At 39.9% G+C, this 19,010-nt stretch overlaps 1 protein-coding gene across 1 annotated transcript in view; it reads right to left on the bottom strand.

Annotated features, from left to right (window-relative positions):
• Positions 1-19,010, bottom strand: part of dnah9 (dynein, axonemal, heavy chain 9) — a 105,773-nt gene that overhangs the window by 52,756 nt on the left and 34,007 nt on the right. The window contains exons 29-39 of the mRNA XM_059531710.1: positions 11,578-11,735; positions 10,906-11,044; positions 9,051-9,338; positions 4,847-5,057; positions 4,643-4,770; positions 4,381-4,489; positions 3,508-3,655; positions 2,576-2,750; positions 2,263-2,436; positions 1,109-1,316; positions 72-237 (exon numbers count right to left, since the gene is read on the bottom strand). Coding sequence (XP_059387693.1) covers positions 72-237; positions 1,109-1,316; positions 2,263-2,436; positions 2,576-2,750; positions 3,508-3,655; positions 4,381-4,489; positions 4,643-4,770; positions 4,847-5,057; positions 9,051-9,338; positions 10,906-11,044; positions 11,578-11,735 — 1,904 coding nt within the window. The remainder of the gene's footprint in view (positions 1-71; positions 238-1,108; positions 1,317-2,262; positions 2,437-2,575; positions 2,751-3,507; positions 3,656-4,380; positions 4,490-4,642; positions 4,771-4,846; positions 5,058-9,050; positions 9,339-10,905; positions 11,045-11,577; positions 11,736-19,010) is intronic.

Below are 19,010 nucleotides of genomic sequence, written 5' to 3'. Positions count from 1 at the left end.
ATTATTAAACGATCCACAACATCATAACAAGTGTGTCTGTGTCAGATCGTGTGATATATGACGCTGCGTACCAGTGGCTGTAGTCCATGTGCTGGCGGATCATCGTGTGCGGCTGCACTGTCCCGTACGCGTCCACCTCCGGCATGTTCATGTCATCGATGAAGTAGATGAGGCGCTTGCTACCCGGCGGCCCATAGTTCCTTCCTGCCTTCTTCTCCAAGGGTTTCTCTAAAACAGCTGCAGGGAAGACGCTCGTTTCTCAAATGCTTTGTGAGCACAGATTTAACAAACACAATTACATGAAGCTAATTGGTTTCATAGACGAAGTCTCATCAACGTGAAGAAACTTAACAAGAAAACGGCAGTGCATGAAAAATAGGATGGCTCCAAATTTGACTATTAGATATGTTTTAGAAAGCAATATCTAACAATATTATCATTTAATGTCTGTATCAGCACATAAAAACTGGTTTTGACAGGTCATATTTTTAACAGTCTGTTGAAATGATATTTAGCTCAGTGTGCAAAAGCTATTTCAACTTTGTATTATTACATGCGTTTTAATGGATATTATATATTTTTTTCTCTAGCAATCACCATATAAACATCAAAACTAAGTTCAAAACAGATTGCAAAATTCATATAAAATAAGAAAAATGAAATAGCTATTAAATAATTACTATATAATGTGAATTTCTCCTGAAAATAATGTTAATATATATATATAATAATGTTAATATATATATATATATATATATATATACACATTTTTTTTTTACAATTCCAGGCCTTATTTGGCACCCTACTCTTTAATTATACTAAAGCATATGTATTAATAAACTAAGGCTAAAGTATGTGATTATGACTGTAATGCGTATGAGTGATTGAATGGACACATGGCTAAACATGCTGCAGAGACATAAATATCAAACCAACAGATTGCAAAAACATCGAAGGACAACGGCACAAAAACAGCTGATGCTGGGAGGAATGTTTGCTTCAGATCACAAGAATCTGTCACTGTCAAAAGGGCTTGAAGTTGCACTTCTGCATTCAGGGTCTAATGGAAGAAAGCAGAGACATCATGTTTCTGAAAACACACACACACCCTGTAACATGGCTGATGTGGTGTAGTAGTTGAAGGGTACGTTTTTGATGACGTATTTCTCCGGGTCTAAAGAACCCAGTTTGTCTCCCACCAGAACAGACTTTCCGGTGCCGGCGTTGCCCACCAGCATGACCGGACGCCTCCTCTCCAACAGACGGTCCATGAAGTAGCGCACACGGATGGTCTCTGTGGTGTGGACCAGGCAGGCCTGCAGTACACAAACACAATGACCTTCACAACTCAACAACTTTCAGAGATGACCACTGATGTGGGGCCATCATGAGCTGCTTGTGTATGCAGCATTGTGAGCCAGATTCAAGATCACTTGATGTTGCCAAATTCTAAGGAGCATCATTTGTACATCATCATTTCTGCATAAGGCAAGAACTGTGCGTCACAAGATAAAAAACATCGCAGACAGTAGACAAATTGAGACAAATAAATAAATAGGCAGAAATAATTAATTCAGTATGTTACAGTTATGTATAAAAATATGGAATGGAAGGATGGATAATTACATCTATTTAAAATCTAATTAGAAAATAAAACCAAAACCATTTAAGAAAGCTTGTTAACCTGTAGGGCTGCCCCCTAATAGTCGACCAGAAGTGGCTTGTTCGATCAAAAATTTTTTAGTCACTTAGACGTCAGGTAGTCCATATCTTTTAAATCTGTAAAGATTCTATGTTTATTTGTGTGCACTCACAATAACCACAAAACTTTGCGCTTTTGTAAAATAATGAACACAAACAGGATGTGCTTTCTGCCGTCTCACTATCTGTGAACTTGAGCACGAAACTCTGTATATATCTTTGCTTTACAGACACACTATAAAATATATCTATAGGGAACGAAATGTCTACTTTCAAATGAACCAATTCAAATGTAAAACAAATATTCTCAGATTATGTAATCTGTATGAAACTTGCATACAGGCGCATCACTACTGTGGAGATGATGAGTCAGTGTCGCTGACTTCATTTCTTAGACCGAAAACAACAAAGCACTAGTTTATCAATTAATTATTAAAATGTTAATGGAGTCTCCTTACTGTTTTTCCCTGACACATTTATAATAATTACTTCTGCAGGTGTACTGTGGCAAACTATATGCGTAAATTAAATTAGATGGTTTATTAACACATCAGTACCCACCTGAAGAGGGATGTCAGGATCCATCACAAATTTGGGAATCATTTTTGACCAGGGCTCAAATTTTTTGCTTTCAGGATCGATGTAGTAATCAAATACGGTTCCTTGAGCAGGAAACTTCACGGTTTTAAACTCTGTCACCCACCACTTACTGAACTCCACCCTGTAATCCACCAGCTGCAGCGAAACACACACACACACACACATTACAAAAACAGCCATTATTCATGATGAAATCATGTGGAAATGAGAATACACAGTAGTTTGTGTGTGTGACTTTAAAGCTCAGTCAGTAGTTTAGTCACATCACATTCACCTGATCCTGGAACATGGTTCCTCCGAAGGCCCAGACGGCTGCAAAGACAAAATAGAGCTCGTAGAGATCCTTATGGCTGTCTGGAGGGGTGTGTTCTGGGATCAGGAGACATTCCAGGAGGAAGCAGAGCATCTGGACCATACTCTGTTCAGGAATCGGGATGATCTTCTTAAATCTGGAGCAGGACAGAAAGCAGCACACACACACCAGATTTACATTTCTAAATACACATTTGGCTCTAGCTGCCTTTCCTGAAGCTGAAATTTATTCACCCTCACAAAGACAGAAAGAGTTCTTCGAAATCAAATTAAAACTGACTTCGGTGAATAAATACTGACTGATGAGTTTGGCGGTGTCGTACTGTAAAGAGAGGACAAACTCACGCACCAGCAGGTCAATCAATATCTTCTGAATGAGGAGGAAAGTGTTTGGATAACACTGAGGGACATTTCTTGACTGTGTTTCTGCGGCTGTAACATGACTGTAGAGTAAACTGAGCTGGACTGACTTGGACTGGTTTTTGTTTGTGCATTTCCTCTCTGGTCATGTTAATTTAGGTTTGGTTTACATAAAAAATATTTGAAGCGTTATTATAGTTAATTAAAACTAAAACCATAAAATCTAGTTAAATTATTTTAGCTAGTTGGCAACATCATTCATATACAGTAGGTTAAATGTAGTTCAACTTGATGTACTAAAATAATAAAAGTGAATAAAAACTGTGACAGCATCTCAGTGCAGAGGCTGCATGAAGCACATAGAAAGTTCATGAATATTAATTAGTTCATGCTGACATTGCTTAATCTTAGAACTTCCCCTTATGGGACTTAGAATTCATATTAATGAGCCAAGTGTTTACGATCAGAATTCAGAAATAGCACATGATTTTTAATGATGGATATGGTCACGACAAGAATCATTCATGACTCTACCTTGATCTGAGCGTGTCGAGGCATGATGGGAGGTACTTGTCAAACAGAATGGTCAGATTGGCTTTCTCCGACTGGACTTCCCTCCCGTCGATCCAGCTGGACACGGGAGGATTCCAGCCTAAATCCGCAGGGTTGATGTACAAAATACCTGTTTGAAGACACATCAGTACAATAATTCTCATTCAGGGTGTTATTTATTGGCTCAGTGTGATAGAGACTAGGAAATGTTGTACAAGATACTTAAGCTGTAGTTTTTAACTAAATTTTAGTCTTTAATTTGTAGCTTCAAACTGAGGTGATTGTTTGACTGCAAAGTCAAGCTACTCTTTTAAAAGTAGTTTGCTTCAATTAACTGTACGTTACTACATTTTAGCTATAACTATGCTCAGATCTCAATTACAGTAACAAAAAAAAAAAAAAATTCCAGTAGTTCAAATAGTAGAGAATGGTGCTAGCAATAAAAAGCAAAAAAGTGTCTGCCAAAAATTAACAATAAAAATAATAATTATAAATTATATATTATATACATATAACATTTGAACATATTACACTGAATTGTAACCCTGTACACTGAATACCACAAAAAAAACATACAAATTACCTAATTAACTAAAACTAATATTATATATTATATAATATTATATTATTTTGTATATTTCATCACCACCCAAAAAAAAGCATGCAAGTCTGTGAATAATTTTATTAAATATCTGATTCCTAATGCTCCATATGGCATATAAGAGTGGATATTTAGATGACTGTGTCTGATTAGTACCCATGCAACACTATAATACATTAAACAGAGTTTTTTTGTAAAAAAAAAAAAAAAAATAATTAATGTTAGTCAGTTATTTAGTTAGAGTGAGCACTAACCGGCTCTGGAGACGGTGGCTGGAGTGGCGGTGCGGAGGTGACTGATCTCAAACACCAGCCTCATGCTTGGGTTCAGAGGAATCCTCTCATTACTGGCCAGTGTCAGCACCTAGACACACCCACACAAACACCCACACACACACACACACACGTGTCATCTCAGCAAAAGGTTACATAAAGGTGAGGCTGGTTTCATAAAGATATCTGAATGCTGCGTGCGATAGCTGATATTGAGCTAGAGTTCTGGCTGTCTCGGTTTTACCTTGTTATCATCCATTACTGTGTTCAGCGACTCAATCCACATCGGATCGATATCACCATCCAGGACAATCCACTTGGGCCCGGTATGACTGATGTTGGCCAGCTCACGCATGATATTAGAAAACAGGCCTGCGGGGGAAAAGCACATGTGTTGAGTCTGGCACTGGGCTGTGATGAAAGCGCTGGAAACGGCAGCGGCCCTCACCATCCTTCCACTCGCGCGTGGCCGGGTTTATAATGCCGAACAGCTCGTCATTGGTGACTGCTTTGGGGTTGAGGTCGGCCCACATGGCCCTTCGCTTCATATTCTGATATGTCTTGTGGAGAGACTTGAGGACCTGGGATTTGCCGGTGCCGGCATTTCCCACCACGAACACAGAGTGACGGACGGCCAGCAGCTCCTCCAGCTGGACCACCTGAAGCACAGACACACATCACATTCAGAACACGACCGCTTCTGTGTTTCTGCTATAAAGCACAAACAGAAGAGACAAACTAGCAGGGCTGGCTAAAAGCAGTTTCAGCAGATCTGGCCTGTCAAAGTATCTAGTGGTTTTTAGCACCGCTGTGACTTCACGCCAAACATTTTAAAACATAAACAACAAAAACTTTGAGAAGTCTCTTCCCTGTGCTGTTTAATGGCACCTCTGGCAAACAGGCAGACAGTGAAGCTGTGTGTGAGTTCAGTTTTGGGAACGGACCGGGTGCATCTGCAGTCCTGGAGGAGCGGACAGTCTGTCACTGTGGTATTGTTTTAATTACTGCATGCACATTTCCTACAGTGAAGACTCAATACTACTAATGAAAGATTACAATTCAATACTGTATTTAGTGAATCATACTCATGGTGAGACTGAGAATCACTCATGTTTCTAACTGGTTGTTCCTGACATATAGTTTTTTCAGTAGTAGATAAAAGTTGATAAAAAATAATGAAATAATTAGGGGTTCAAGCACGTTGCCCTGACATCCTATTATAATTGTTAAGATTTTCAGAGATCACAGTTAGTCCACAACATCACCAAGGCTTGCCCAGATTGGCCTAACATGGGCACTACAGAGATCTAAAATACAAAGTCGTTCACACTATAACTCCTAAAGTGCTTGTCATAGATACAAGTGTCTTATATCAAGCTATTTTGAAGTTTTTGAAAAACACTTTTGCAAACTAGTTCTAGGTTTTTCACCCAATCAGATCCAAACCATTGCAGAAAAATTCTCTGCAGAGTGAATATAAATTATACGGAATATAAAAAACGGAGGAACATCAAAAGGAACCAGAGGAACATGCAGAGGAACCTACGCAAATAAACTGCTAAAAAGAGGCTGGGCGACGCTTTATCTCTAACGGAAATTTTTATATTTACACCAAACTTAATATGCATATGTAAGACCTCAATCTGAGGTCACATGAGATAAAACTGCAGTGTCTGGCCACTGTGTGGTGCTAAAAAAGGACAAAAAATTAAGAATGGATATAACCATGCCTCTGTTAACTTGATAATTCACATGCAGTGTCTGTGTCCAAAGTGGCTGTCCAACGGCTGTCTATGAGCATGTGTCTGTATCTCAAAAAAATGTGGATGCCATCAGCCAATGAAATTTTAGCAACTATCATATTGAGGTTAACAGAGGCCAAACAGAATGACCTCAGTGGGTATGTTTGACTCACAGCCCTCGGTCAGTGTGTGAATTTGAAAGAAATCAGCCACTAGTGGTAGGTATCACATGTTTCAAGCATGTAAACGACTGAATATTTTGCAACTTTGCACACATAAACATCGTATTCATATCATATGATAGATCGTTTCACTCTGAACACCTCTTCATCAGTCATTCAAATTGTTTGTTAAATATTTGAGATTGTGTGAAAAACCTACTTTTGAGAACTACTCTTAGGCTTTTTGCTCAACCAAAAAAAAAAAAAAAACAAAGAATAAAATTCCCGAGATACAATTCTCTAGTCTCTCTAGGTCATTAATTATCACAAAATAAAAAAAAAACAAAGAAAAAAACAAACCCTTTAACCAGTTAAACCATTTAGCCTCCTTGATAGTGTGCCTGCCTCCCATGCCAGAGACCTGGGTTCGAGACCCGCTAGGAACAAGAACAGGGGTTTTGGGAGAGAGGGGTTGCATTGGTGCCGTGACCCGGATGGGAGTTAGGTTTAGGGGGTAAGTGTAACGGAGGCCAGTGGGTAGGTGGTGTGCAGGTAAACCTCACTCGCTTGATCTCAAGAGATGCGCTAGTGGCTGTGGTCATTTAGCCTCCTTGTTAGAGACCCAATGCCAGAGACCCACTCGGAACAAGATGGAGGTTTGCATTTGCATTTATTCCTTTAGCTGACACTTTTATCCAAAGCGACTTACAATTGCTATATATGTCAGAGGTCACACGCCTCTGGAGCAACTAGAGGTTAAGTGTCTTGCTCAGGGACACATTGGTGCGCCAAGACCACCCCCAGGTTTGGCGGTAAGGACCCGGGAGAGAGGGGTTACATATGCAGCATATGGTTTTAAAAAACTTTATAAACTTTTTTAAATGTAATAAAACTTTTATATAGATTGTGCTATATTGGGTGCTATAATAATTATACAAACTAAAAAGAAACATATTTCTATAATAAATTACATTGCGGACCATAGAATAGATGTAATTTACCCCAGAAATACACTCTCTGGTTAATTATATTATGCATGCTTGATAAGGGTATTATATATTCATAAGACTTCAGATGATATAAACATGACTTCTATTCTAGGAAATATGGTAGCTGCCAAAACTCTGTCAGACATACTACAGAGTGTTTCATAATCACACATTACAACATAAGTAAACAGACTGTAGTTTTACCGCGGTTGAAACACCACAATTAGATGACTGCTGGAGCATTAGGGGTAAGATAAACATTTTTACAGTGAGCCGCTTCCCTCTGAGAGCCAAGCACAGCAGAAGAGCGAGATTTTCCTCTTGGATCTGATGGCATGTTCAATCAATGGCATTGATGCAGCTCCCCGTCGGGCTCTTCAGCGCTGCTATGGCATCTCTAAGGGTTTGCTGATTGCTGCTTTGATCTGATATCTTTTAGAGATGTGGCTAAAGTCAGACTTAAGAACGCGCCTCTTCCTCTTCTCGCACCTGCCCTCCAACCAATCAGAGTGCGGATGGTCAGATGGGCCGCAGCACACTGACCTGTGTCTCTCCTCTCACTGTGAAGGGGTTAAACACGCGGTGGAGCGATGGCCTCTGCTGATGGAGTGCTGTTATGTTGTTTCTGTGGCTCTTTGACCTGTGTGAGATTGCACTTATTTCCCCTGGCTCTGCTGAACGTAGTGGCTGATATCCAGAGCTCATCCTAATGCTCAGAATTAGAGCTGTGCTCCGACACCTGAGGCGCTATTACACTGTAATTCCTGCTATCTTTGATTTGTCCAATATATCCACTTCCAGACTGCTTTGACACTAATGTCTATTTGCTTGAAACACAACAGCAGGTTTATAGCTCTAAAAGGAAGACAACGTGTGACCTGAAGAAGAAAAAATTCTAGAATGGCATCGGTCAGGACGGGACTGGTTTAGTCGTTGATTCTTTGAGTCCTGACAAACCTCGAGGCTGCCAGTCAATCACAAACTTACGTGATGCCAATAGTTATCACTAGTCTGAAGATGTAAATTTTGAAATTATTGTTTTGTTTCTCCTCAAACGATACTAATTTCAAAAGGGACCAGAGTAAGTAATGTGCCAAAAAACGCACAAACTGACAGACTGTCTGGAACACAGTATAAGAGCGGACTGAAATGACAGCAATTTCCCATCAGTGCTCAAAGCATTCTGATCGGCTTCTCCGTTTCTCGCTTCTCGGTGAGGATGGAAAGCCTGGAGCTTGAAATAATATACCATATAGTATTTAAAAAAGTAGGAAAAACTAAATTTGTGGTGAAAATAAGTATATTAAAAAAAAAGTATAGACGTGACGGTAAAAAATGTTAACATTAAGAAGAATGATTTGCAAACACACTAGATTTCATTTATAATAATCAATTCTAAAATTCGGCATTAGTAACTTTTAATGCCATCCACTTGCTTACTTTTGAACAGATCACTGAATCTTTGAGTTGTTGACTCAAGAACAGCTGCAATCTGATCAGTCTGATTTGCGAATGAATCATTCAGTGTGATTTGTTAACTGATTCAGCAGGTTCTTAAGAAAGAATCAATTAGTTCATGAATCAGACATCAATGATGAGATGCAACTCAGCGGGAGCGGGGAATTCTTGAGTTTGAAATAGGGGGAACAATATAGTTTTACGAAATGAAGAGGATCAAAAGATATCATGCAATGTAGAGTGAAGTTAAAAGTTTAATAAATAAATATACAGATAGATCAGTATATCAGTATGTAGATCACCTTCAGCACAAAGTTGTCCTCAGCCTGCAGCTTGAGATCCAGCACAGACTGCTTGACGAATTTCTCAAAGTCCATGTCCCGTTTGCGGGGCACGTCAAGCGCTGGGAACAGGTCCCCAATCAGGCCCATAAACACAGGCATGTCGTCAGTCACGATCTTAGGGACGTTAAAGTCTCTCAGTGCTCTCATCAGCACCTGATCCTCCGCTCTGCCCGGATCTCCTCTCTTCAGAGACCCGGCCACAACCAGCACTGACTTAATGGCCCGCAGGCCCCAGTCATAGTGATCCTAAAACAGGAAGACACAAGAGAACACAATGAGAGAGAGACTGAGAGAGAATCAGTCACAGAGTCTAATCACAGAACCATTGGAATCACAAATCAGTGCAGCTACTGCAGCTGAAATGCTGTTACACACTGACTAATAACTAGATGAGAATAGTTTGATGACAAACTTTGGATGTTGGCTTGACAAAGCCTGGACTGAGAGTTTAAAATAACTTCAAATAGTTTGAAGGATTTAGAAGTCCTTAGTTAGAAGTCAGAGAAAGTCAATAAAATAAAATGTTTTAGCACATAGCTAGCATGTTTTTTCTATGCTTTAGCACATCGCTAGCATCTTATAACATGTTTTAACAATTTGCTAACATGATTTAGGGCATTGTTGCCATGTTGTAGCATTGATAGCATGATTTATCACAGTGCTAACATTTTTTTTACGTTACTAGAATGACTTGACATAATATTGGTCGTATGATTTAGCACTCAGGAAACATCATTTTACATGTTGCTAGAATGTTTCTACCATGTTTTACCACATGGCAAACATATTTTACCACATTGCTAACATGAATTAACATGTTGATAGCATGTTTTAACATTATGCTTACATTTTGTTAGCACAGCTGCATCTCACTTCATCCTCCAGGCGTCGCATTTGAAGGTTGCATGCATCATTGGGGCATTCTCATTTAAGAAAAGTAACCAGTGAATTGCAAATAAAAAAAAATTAAAATAAAATAAAAATACATCAATTTACATCTCACAAGGAATAACAATTGATTTTATGGTGGTTACTTTTCTTAAATAAAACATCCTTAATGATGAAATGAGAAACAGCTCATATTTTTCACATGGCTAACATGATTTGGCATTTACTAGTATGCGTTAAGACATCCGTTATCATTACATGCTGTTAACATGTTTTTAACATGCATCTAGCATGTTTCTGACATGTTTCACATTTTTTACGAGTTGCTAGTATGTTTAACACTATGCTAGCATGTTTCTAACATGTTCAATACATGGCTAGCATGAATTTGCATGTTGCTGGCATTTTTAGTATGTTTAGCACTGTGATAGCGTGTTTCTAATAGGTTTAGCATTTTCAGCATGATGCTAGCATGTTTTAACATGATTATACCATGTTTACAACATGTTTACAACATGGCTAGCATGAGTTAGCATGTTTTTAATGTTTTAGCACATTTCTATCATGAATAAGAATGTTCCCAGTAAAAATGATCCTGAGAACGAGAAGAGAACAACGAGATAAACTTAAAATCAATGCAGCTACTGCAGCTGGAACACTGTGAATTATAAAGTCTTTGATTTCTCACTTTTACGGTCTGTAGCAGATGTACATAAAAACTATTTATAGAGTAGCAGCAGTACAATAGTGGGATTGACAACATTTTTATTAGAAAGAAATTGGGAGTCTCATAACATCGCAATCAAATAAAATCCCAATGACAGATAAACAAACGGCTGAGAAATCTGCTCTGGCTTAACGAGTCGAATCCTTTATGTGACATAGCTGTTAAATTAATTGAAGCAATAGTATGAGACGTCTAGACCTGTTTGGAGAGCAGCTCCTTGCACAACTGATAGAGAGTGATGAACTTTCTAGCCAGAAGTCGAGCCTCAAGGAAACCCTCGGCCACCAGCATGATCTCACAGATGAGCTCGAAATCTGGCACCACCATCGCACATGGCCTGCAGAAACACAACGAAACAATATCATAACTGAATCAAACGCAGCATACAAGAAGATCAGGCCTGTCACACTTACATACAGTCTGTTATACAGTAACCTGTTTTAGATACGGCTTAATATAATATAATATAATATAATAAAAGATAAAAAGGCATCACATCAGAAAAAAACAACATTTATGGTAATTAACATAATCTGCATTAGATGAAAGTGTTCATCTGATGGAGAACAACAACTGACTGGAGATGCAGCTCATCTGTGTTTAAGAGCTTGGTGTTTGTGGATATGTATTATTAGTATGCAGCCACAAATAAACTATAGGTGGTCAAATTAAAATGTGTTTGTGAAAGCTGACTCTACAGAGGAAAAAAAGGTTTTTTGAAATGTAAAAAATCATTTTAAATCTGTGTCATAAAGAAGCACAGGTGCATCCAATCTCCTTATAACCAGGATGCAGATGTCGATATTTAAACTGTCATATTTCCCCTTTAAAAGCAAATGGCACCTAATGAAATGCAAATCCGCAGCGCACCTGAAGAGAGCCTTGAGGTTTTCTGGCAACTCAGTCCTGCCGGCGTATCCCGGGTTCATGGTGATAAAGATGCCCACCGACGGGACCAGGTTCACATCTTCGCCCATGAAGTTAAACCTCTTCTTTTTGTCTCGAATGGCATCTTGAATACTTTTTACCTGATGGATCACACATCAGCAATTTAAATATAAATGGAACAGAATGTGTTAGTTGCACTTAGTCACCAATGAGAAAGAGAGAATAAATCAACACAAGAGAGAACAAAAAGCACAACAGAGAGCTGGATGTCAAAATTTCAATCAATTTCTCTCAAAAATCTTTAAGAGAGAGAGACCAGCCATGAGCTCTGAGATTGTTAGCAATTATTTAAACATCTGATAAAGGTGGAATAAAGATTGTGTTTAACAGAAACACTTGTTTATCAGAGAAGTCAATGTTAGTATGCAAAGGAGCTCAGCAGAAACTGTTTGTCCGCGACTTTCTGTTTCTGTACATGTTGAGACTGTTTTGCAATAAATTTAAAAACAAACTTTTTTGCATATACTGTACATACACAATAAAATCAGATAAAATCTTACAACACTGAGGATAAAGTAACACAAACGTAAAAATGGCTAATGCAAAGAAAATTAATGGGGAAAAACTTAAAAAATCTAATTTAAATATATCAGATAAATATAAACAACCTTGAAACAGTATTTTTATATTTCTAATCAATAAAAACATATTTTAAAGTGAATTACTATTATCATTACTACATGCTTCGTGAAGAATTAGTTTGTATTGCATTGCATTACATTGCATGCGGGAAAAAAGTAGTAGGCTAAATCGTGTGCACGTTTTACTATTTCATTCCATCGATTTATATATTGTGTGCACAATATACTAATTTGTTCCCTTGATTTGTTAAATAGTGCACACATTAGTAAATTGTGTGCACCATTAAGCAAATCAATGGAGTGAAATAGTAATTGTGTGCATGTTTTAGTACACCGAGGGAACAAATTAATAAACCATGCACACAATGTATTTATTTTTTCTTGCATGTCATGTGCGGGGCTCCGTAAATTTGAGTATTTTGCAGATTTTCTTTTTTTTTTTTTACAAATCAAATTGACTTTTCAAGAAAAACAGAGTTGTTTGGTTAATGGCGTAAACTCTTGTTTTAAAATTTTTATAAATCCTTTTAGAGAAAATCAGTATGAAAAAATCCTTCCAGAAGCAAGGCCACTGAGAAGTGAGTGATTGCGGTTACGCTCTATGACTCATTTACAGCCTACAGTACAAGAGGCATGTCATACTAGGACGTAAATCTGTTCAAACAGCCAAATCCATTCACTCCCGCCACGTACCTTGATGAAAAAATCAAACAAAATTTTATATTACAAATTCATATTAGCCAACGGTCAGTGTGGAGAGAGAAGGATGGGAAGCACGAATGCTAGATCAGGATACAGGCAGGCTGTGCTTTAATGGAATATTTTTTGAAGCGGCAATCAAAAAAAGATCTAATTGGATTACAGCGAATGGTTAGCCTGTCAACAGGGTGTGAGGACGGGTTTAGTGTCTGAAACAGCAATGATTCAGCCGCTCGCAGCACTGAAGACAGTCTGATAGAGTTCAGGCTGCTAGCAGATAAACACTGACATATAACATTAAAAATGAGTCAGATATTGCGGAGAGCTGATGGAATAAGATATGAGGTTGTACCCTGCTATGGCCTTAAGTGAACTCCAAACCCCACACTATATACACTGCCTTCATGAATTTTACATGCTGTTCTATAGCAGAGCAGCTAAGCCACGCACAGGCGTGCATTAAGAGCTGAAACAGCAGAAGAACCTAAGAGGGTGACCGGGACACAAGAGTAGAAATTACCGGAAAATATGAATGGGTTTGGGTACTCAAAACTAAACATTAAGTTATCTTTAATATCTTTATTTATCTGACTGACTTTGTTCTGTAGAACTCAAAAGCAGATGTTTACCAGAATGTCCAAGCTGCTCTTTTTCAAACAATGAATGGTGTGAACTATAGGGTCTTTCACACATAAAGTCTTAACTGAAATAATGGTATATTACTGTTAAGAGATCATGTGTGAACAGGACCTTTTCAAAGTGTTCTGCCAATTTACTGGTACGAGACATTGTAACGTTACCAGGAAATCACCGGTGATGTGCTCTGTGTGAACGCAGAACGAGATTACTGGTATGAACAAGTACAAGTTCAAAACTCACTGACGCAAGACGTCTACTCTTGGCCAATCATAAAATTCTGATGCAGATGTCGCATTTACTCCACGCTGTTTACGGAAATCAAACAAATGTCTAAAGTCATCTAATATGATATCTCTGGGCCAAAGCAGCTGCATAAATGTGAACGAATGACACAAAAATGAAAACATTAACAAAAACACTGCTTACCAGTAAAAAGACTAAACGGAATTGCCTGTGTGAACAGTGCATTTTTGCATTTACTGGTAAAATTGTTTTGGTAATTTTACGGCAATTTACCGGTGCTGGTGTGTACTGGTTTTACTGATAAGTAAAATTATCATATGACTTCAAAAGTTACTTTTAAACCTCCTAAAAATATTCAATTCTATTAATTATTTTACTATCACTATCAGCACTATGGGATGAGAACTAAAGTAGAATCGATCTTAATAATGACACTATTGCCTTCTGTGGAGCGGCTTTACTGTAGATTTTGAATTTGTCTCATATTGGATGAATTTTAAATCTCTGTTATTTTCCTGTTCATAAGTGTGAAACCACCTGCATTGTATAAAGTGCTACTGTGACTTGAAGTTATATGAACCTCTTTTTTAGGATGTTTTTGGTCCTGGTCCCCATTCAATTCCATTGTGTGTACCAGAGCAGCTCCGGCATTTTTCTAAGCATCATGTGCATAAATACATGTTTGGAGCATCATGAGAATGAGTAAATGAGGACAGCCTCGTTGTTCGTAATTAATGAAAAGATGAAAACAAAGTGCCTGATATTTGGGGACACTCCTCTGTAAATCTGTTTCCCTCCCATGGTGAGCGGTGGTGAGGTGAACGCTGGAGCAGGTTCATTTGTCTCAATATTGATAAGTGTGGAGGCCCTTCTGTTTGGTTTAGCTTAACCAAATGGAAAATTGATTCCATCTGTCTTTGTGAGAATAAAATTTTAATGGATTAAATTCCAGCGAAATATCCTCCTACTTAAAAACGGCAGTCGCTTCCTGTCAGACGGCCTGACACACGCCTCGCTATCATTACTCTGATGTTCTGATTTACTGTAAATTGTTCTTTGTGACAGCTGCTCTCTGAAAACACTACAAAAGAAAAAGGTAATTCATTTTGTATCATACCTTTCATTTGATACAAACGTTTCAAGTCTTTCTCGCTTTCAAAGGAAAAAGTGCACCTTTTCAGGAATTGGCCATTAAAACCTGTCGCAGGGTATCACAACAAAATGCATCTCAAGATGAACGAGCAGCTACACATCAGACTCTTTATAATCATGCCCATCATCTTCAACATAATAGCCATTGTGAGCAAATTACGTCTGCCAGCGTTATGAAGATGATTCATTCGACTACAGTGCGTGTCTGCAGCACTGCAGCATTCTTGCGTAAACTCTGAATTGCAAGGCATAAAATCTCAATGGCAAACAGCAGATGCCACGGCATTATGAGATGATGTGACATATAAGCAGCTGATATAACTGTTGAGTGTATCATAAAGGCTGGATTTTTCTCATGTAGTGCTTTTCTGATGTATTATATCTTTATTTTTAGGCCAAAACATTCCCTGGTTGCATTTCAAATAGGGCTGTCCATTTTTACGGTTTAATATGATGTGAATAATTATGGAAAAAATAATGCATTCAAAAGATTAAGGTACTTAATTCAGCCATCTCCTCCAGACCTGTCCATCATCTTACATTGATGCAGTAGCTGATGAACCTGATGCAGGACGACTGACTTCACGATGAAGCCTATTAAAATGCAATCTAAAATTTAATATATGATTGAAAAAAATGACCCTTATATTTATATCATATGATATAGTTCAGTAATATCACTCCAGCAAGAGTGCAGTTCCTCTTCAGGACCTCGTGCTGCGTCAAGCGCTTTCACAAGATCAACTCTGAATATTGTGTGCAATCTGTTCAATGGAAAGGTGTGACGTCACGGAGCAAGCGCTCTGTGAAAGTGAAGTGACATTCAGCCAAGTATGGTGACCCATACTCAGAATTTGTGCTCTGCATTTAACCCATCCGAAGTGCACACACACAGAGCAGTGAACACACACACTGTGAGCACACACCCGGAGCAGTGGGCAGCCGTTTATGCTGCAGCGCCTGAGAGCAGTTAGGTTCGATGCCTTGCTCAAGGGCACCTAAGTCGTGGTATTGAAGCTGGAGAGAGAACTGTACATGCACTCCCCCCACCCACAATTCCTGCCGGCCCGGGACTCGAACTCACAACCTTTCGATTGGGAGTCCGACTCTCTAACCATTAGGCCACGACTTCCCTCTGTGAGCAAGAGCAAGCGCTCTGTGTGTGCATTAGTGATGGGAAGTTCGATTCTTTTCTGCGAACTGGTTCTTTCGGACGGTTCGATTCAATGAACCGGTTGAAAAAAAAAAACGGTTCAGCGGTTCTTTTACGCTCGACGTAATGACGTCATTGGCGATATGACGTAATGGCGTCACGTCTATCAAATATCAAAGTCAGTAATCATAACTTTAGTCAGTTAAAAACCTCATAATCATGAAAAGTTTACATTTGAGTTTTGCAACAACGCACCCAAATACAGTAACAGCAATAATGTGCATACGAGGATTTAAGTCTTGAAGATATAAAGTAAATAAATTAGGTGTTATCAGCGCAGAAACCATGATCCACTTACTATACATAATCCATTGTGATGTATTTTTAATTAAATGAACTTACGTTTCGCCAGATTGCCCTTCATCCAAGCCCTCGGTTTACCCGCGCTCATAACATTAGCACAGAATCAGTTCAGAATCAATCACCAAAAGAATCAGTTCGGTTCAGACGCTCTGTGTGTCAGTCTGCTTCAAGCTGAATCACACATGCGCAGTATCATCAGCTCCTCGGCTCTCGAATCGGACGCGTCCGAAAGAAACGGTTTTGGTTCAGTGTACTGATGATGCGAAAACAGATGCAACCGGTTCTTGACTCGAGAACGAGAATCACTCTAACCGGCACGTGCTGCAGTTCAGTTTCCTCAGCTGCTCTACTCGTGTTCATGTTCTGTTTACTACAAACTCAATTTGTGAATGTGTCGTCATTAACTATACAGTACAGATATTTCATAAATCATCCCTTATTCCTATTAAACATAGAGTCTTAATTATTGTCCAACTTCCCTGAAAACCCCTTTGGCCTATACAGTATCTACAATATACAGATTAGAATCATTCATCTTAAAAAAAAAAAAAAAAAAGCAAAATAAAATATAGTTATTTTATCACAGTTTCCGATGTTTAACAAAATACTTAAAAAAATTACATGCATGCGCAGTATCATCAGTTCATCGGTTCTCAAATCGGACGCGTCCGAAAGAAACGGTTTTCAGTTCAGTGTACTGGTGATCCGAAAACCGATGCAACCGGTTCTTGACTCAAGAACGAGAATCAGCTCATCGGTTCTCAAATCGGACGTGTCCGACAAAAACGATTCTCGGTTCAGTGTACTGGTAATCCGAAAACCAATGCAACCGGTTCTTGACTCGAGAACAAGAATCGCTCCAGCAGTGGGCGTGTTCGTTCGTCATCGCTGTCCGTGTTCCCCGCTTCAGGACGAGAGGCTGAAGCAACGCTCTGGTCCAGCGACTTACCAGCCTAATCCGAATCCGATGGAGCTGTACTCCAGGCTGGGAGGTCCACTGCCAGGAAGTCATGACGCATTTCGGTCACGACTACAGAAGGCGTCCCCTACTGGGGTAGAGCGGTGTCCACCTCATTACACGGTGCCTGTCTCACCTCAGTGGCCTCGGGAGGTGGGTCTGCCAACCCTGCCAGAGTTTCAGGGCGCAGCGGCTTCCAGCGAGCACTGCTCTCAGTTATTTCCGCCCGTGAGCGTAGCGGAGCTGAGACGCTCGCCCCCCCTTCGGGGGCCTCTTACACCAGAGGTCAGTCTCGAGAGACTGATTCCCTTAGTACATTAGTTAGCAGCGTGGAAACTACTGCCAAATGTATCTCAATGGGTCCTGCTCACAATAGAAAGAGGCTATCGTCGGCCGATCTTAGACTTACGTCATCTAAACCTCTCAGTAATGTCACTGAAGTTCAAAATGCTCACTGTCAAACAGGTTGTAGCTCAAATTAGATCTGAGGACTGGTTTGTCACAATAGATCTCAAAGACGCATACTTCCATATATCCATCCTTCCACAACACAGGGAGTTTCTGAGGTTCGCTTTCGGGGGCAAAGCCCACCAATATCGAGTACTTCCCTTTGGCCTTGCACTCTCACCCCGCATGTTCATGAAATGTGTAGATGCGGCTCTGAGGTTGTTGAGACCCCCCCCCCCCTCCAATCCAGAGCTCCCTCTACGAGGAAACTGTATGCCTTGAGGTTGAAGCTCTTCTCCTCATGGTGCAGAGACCGCCAGCTTGACCCTGTTAACTGCCCAGTTGGTACAGTTCTGGAGTTTCTACAAGCTAGGCTCTCTGCGGGGTTAACTCACTCCACCTTAAAGGTGTGCGTGGCGGCCATAGCTGCTTACCACATCCCTTTCAACGGTCAGTCAGTGGGTAGACACCCCCTAGTTACACTTTTCCTCCGTGGTGCACTGAGGCCGGTCCCGTATTCCCCCGTAGGACTTGGTTGTGGTGTTAAAGGCTCTTTGTAAAGCTCCAATTGAGCCAATACAAGGTATCTCAGATAGACATCTGGCTCCTTAAGACTGCCCTGTTACTGGCTATTACTTCTCTAAAGAGAGTTGGAGATCTTCACGCCCCCTCGGTGGCCCCTCCCTACTTAGACTTTGCCCCTGGTATGGCCAAAGCATTCTTATACCCTCGAGCGGGTTATGTTCCCAAAGTTCCCTCTGTTCCCAACCTATAGTACTGCAGGCCTTCTGCCCTCCTCCCTTTCGGGAGCCAGACCAGGAGAAGCTAAATTGTCCACAGAGCTGCCCTGTGGAGAAAATCTGACCAATTGGTTGTTTGCTACGGTCCTCCTAAAAAGGGTTTCCCTGCCTCTAAGCAGACCCTTAGTCATTGGAAAGTCGAGGCTATCAACGTCTCCTATGAGTCCTCTGGTCTTCCCCTTCCTTTGGGAGCCAATACTCACTCTACTCTGGGTATGGCTGCCTCTAAGGCCTTTCTAGCAGGTGTGTCCCTCTTGGACATCTGCAACGCTGCGGGATGGTCCACGGCCTCTACATTTGCCAGTTTTTACAATCTCGAT

The sequence above is a fragment of the Carassius carassius genome, chromosome 40, assembly GCF_963082965.1.
Source record: "Carassius carassius chromosome 40, fCarCar2.1, whole genome shotgun sequence".
In the NCBI taxonomy this organism is placed as follows: domain Eukaryota; kingdom Metazoa; phylum Chordata; class Actinopteri; order Cypriniformes; family Cyprinidae; genus Carassius; species Carassius carassius.
Note: the sequence above shows the minus strand (reverse complement) of the source record. Positions and strands in the feature narration are given on the sequence as shown.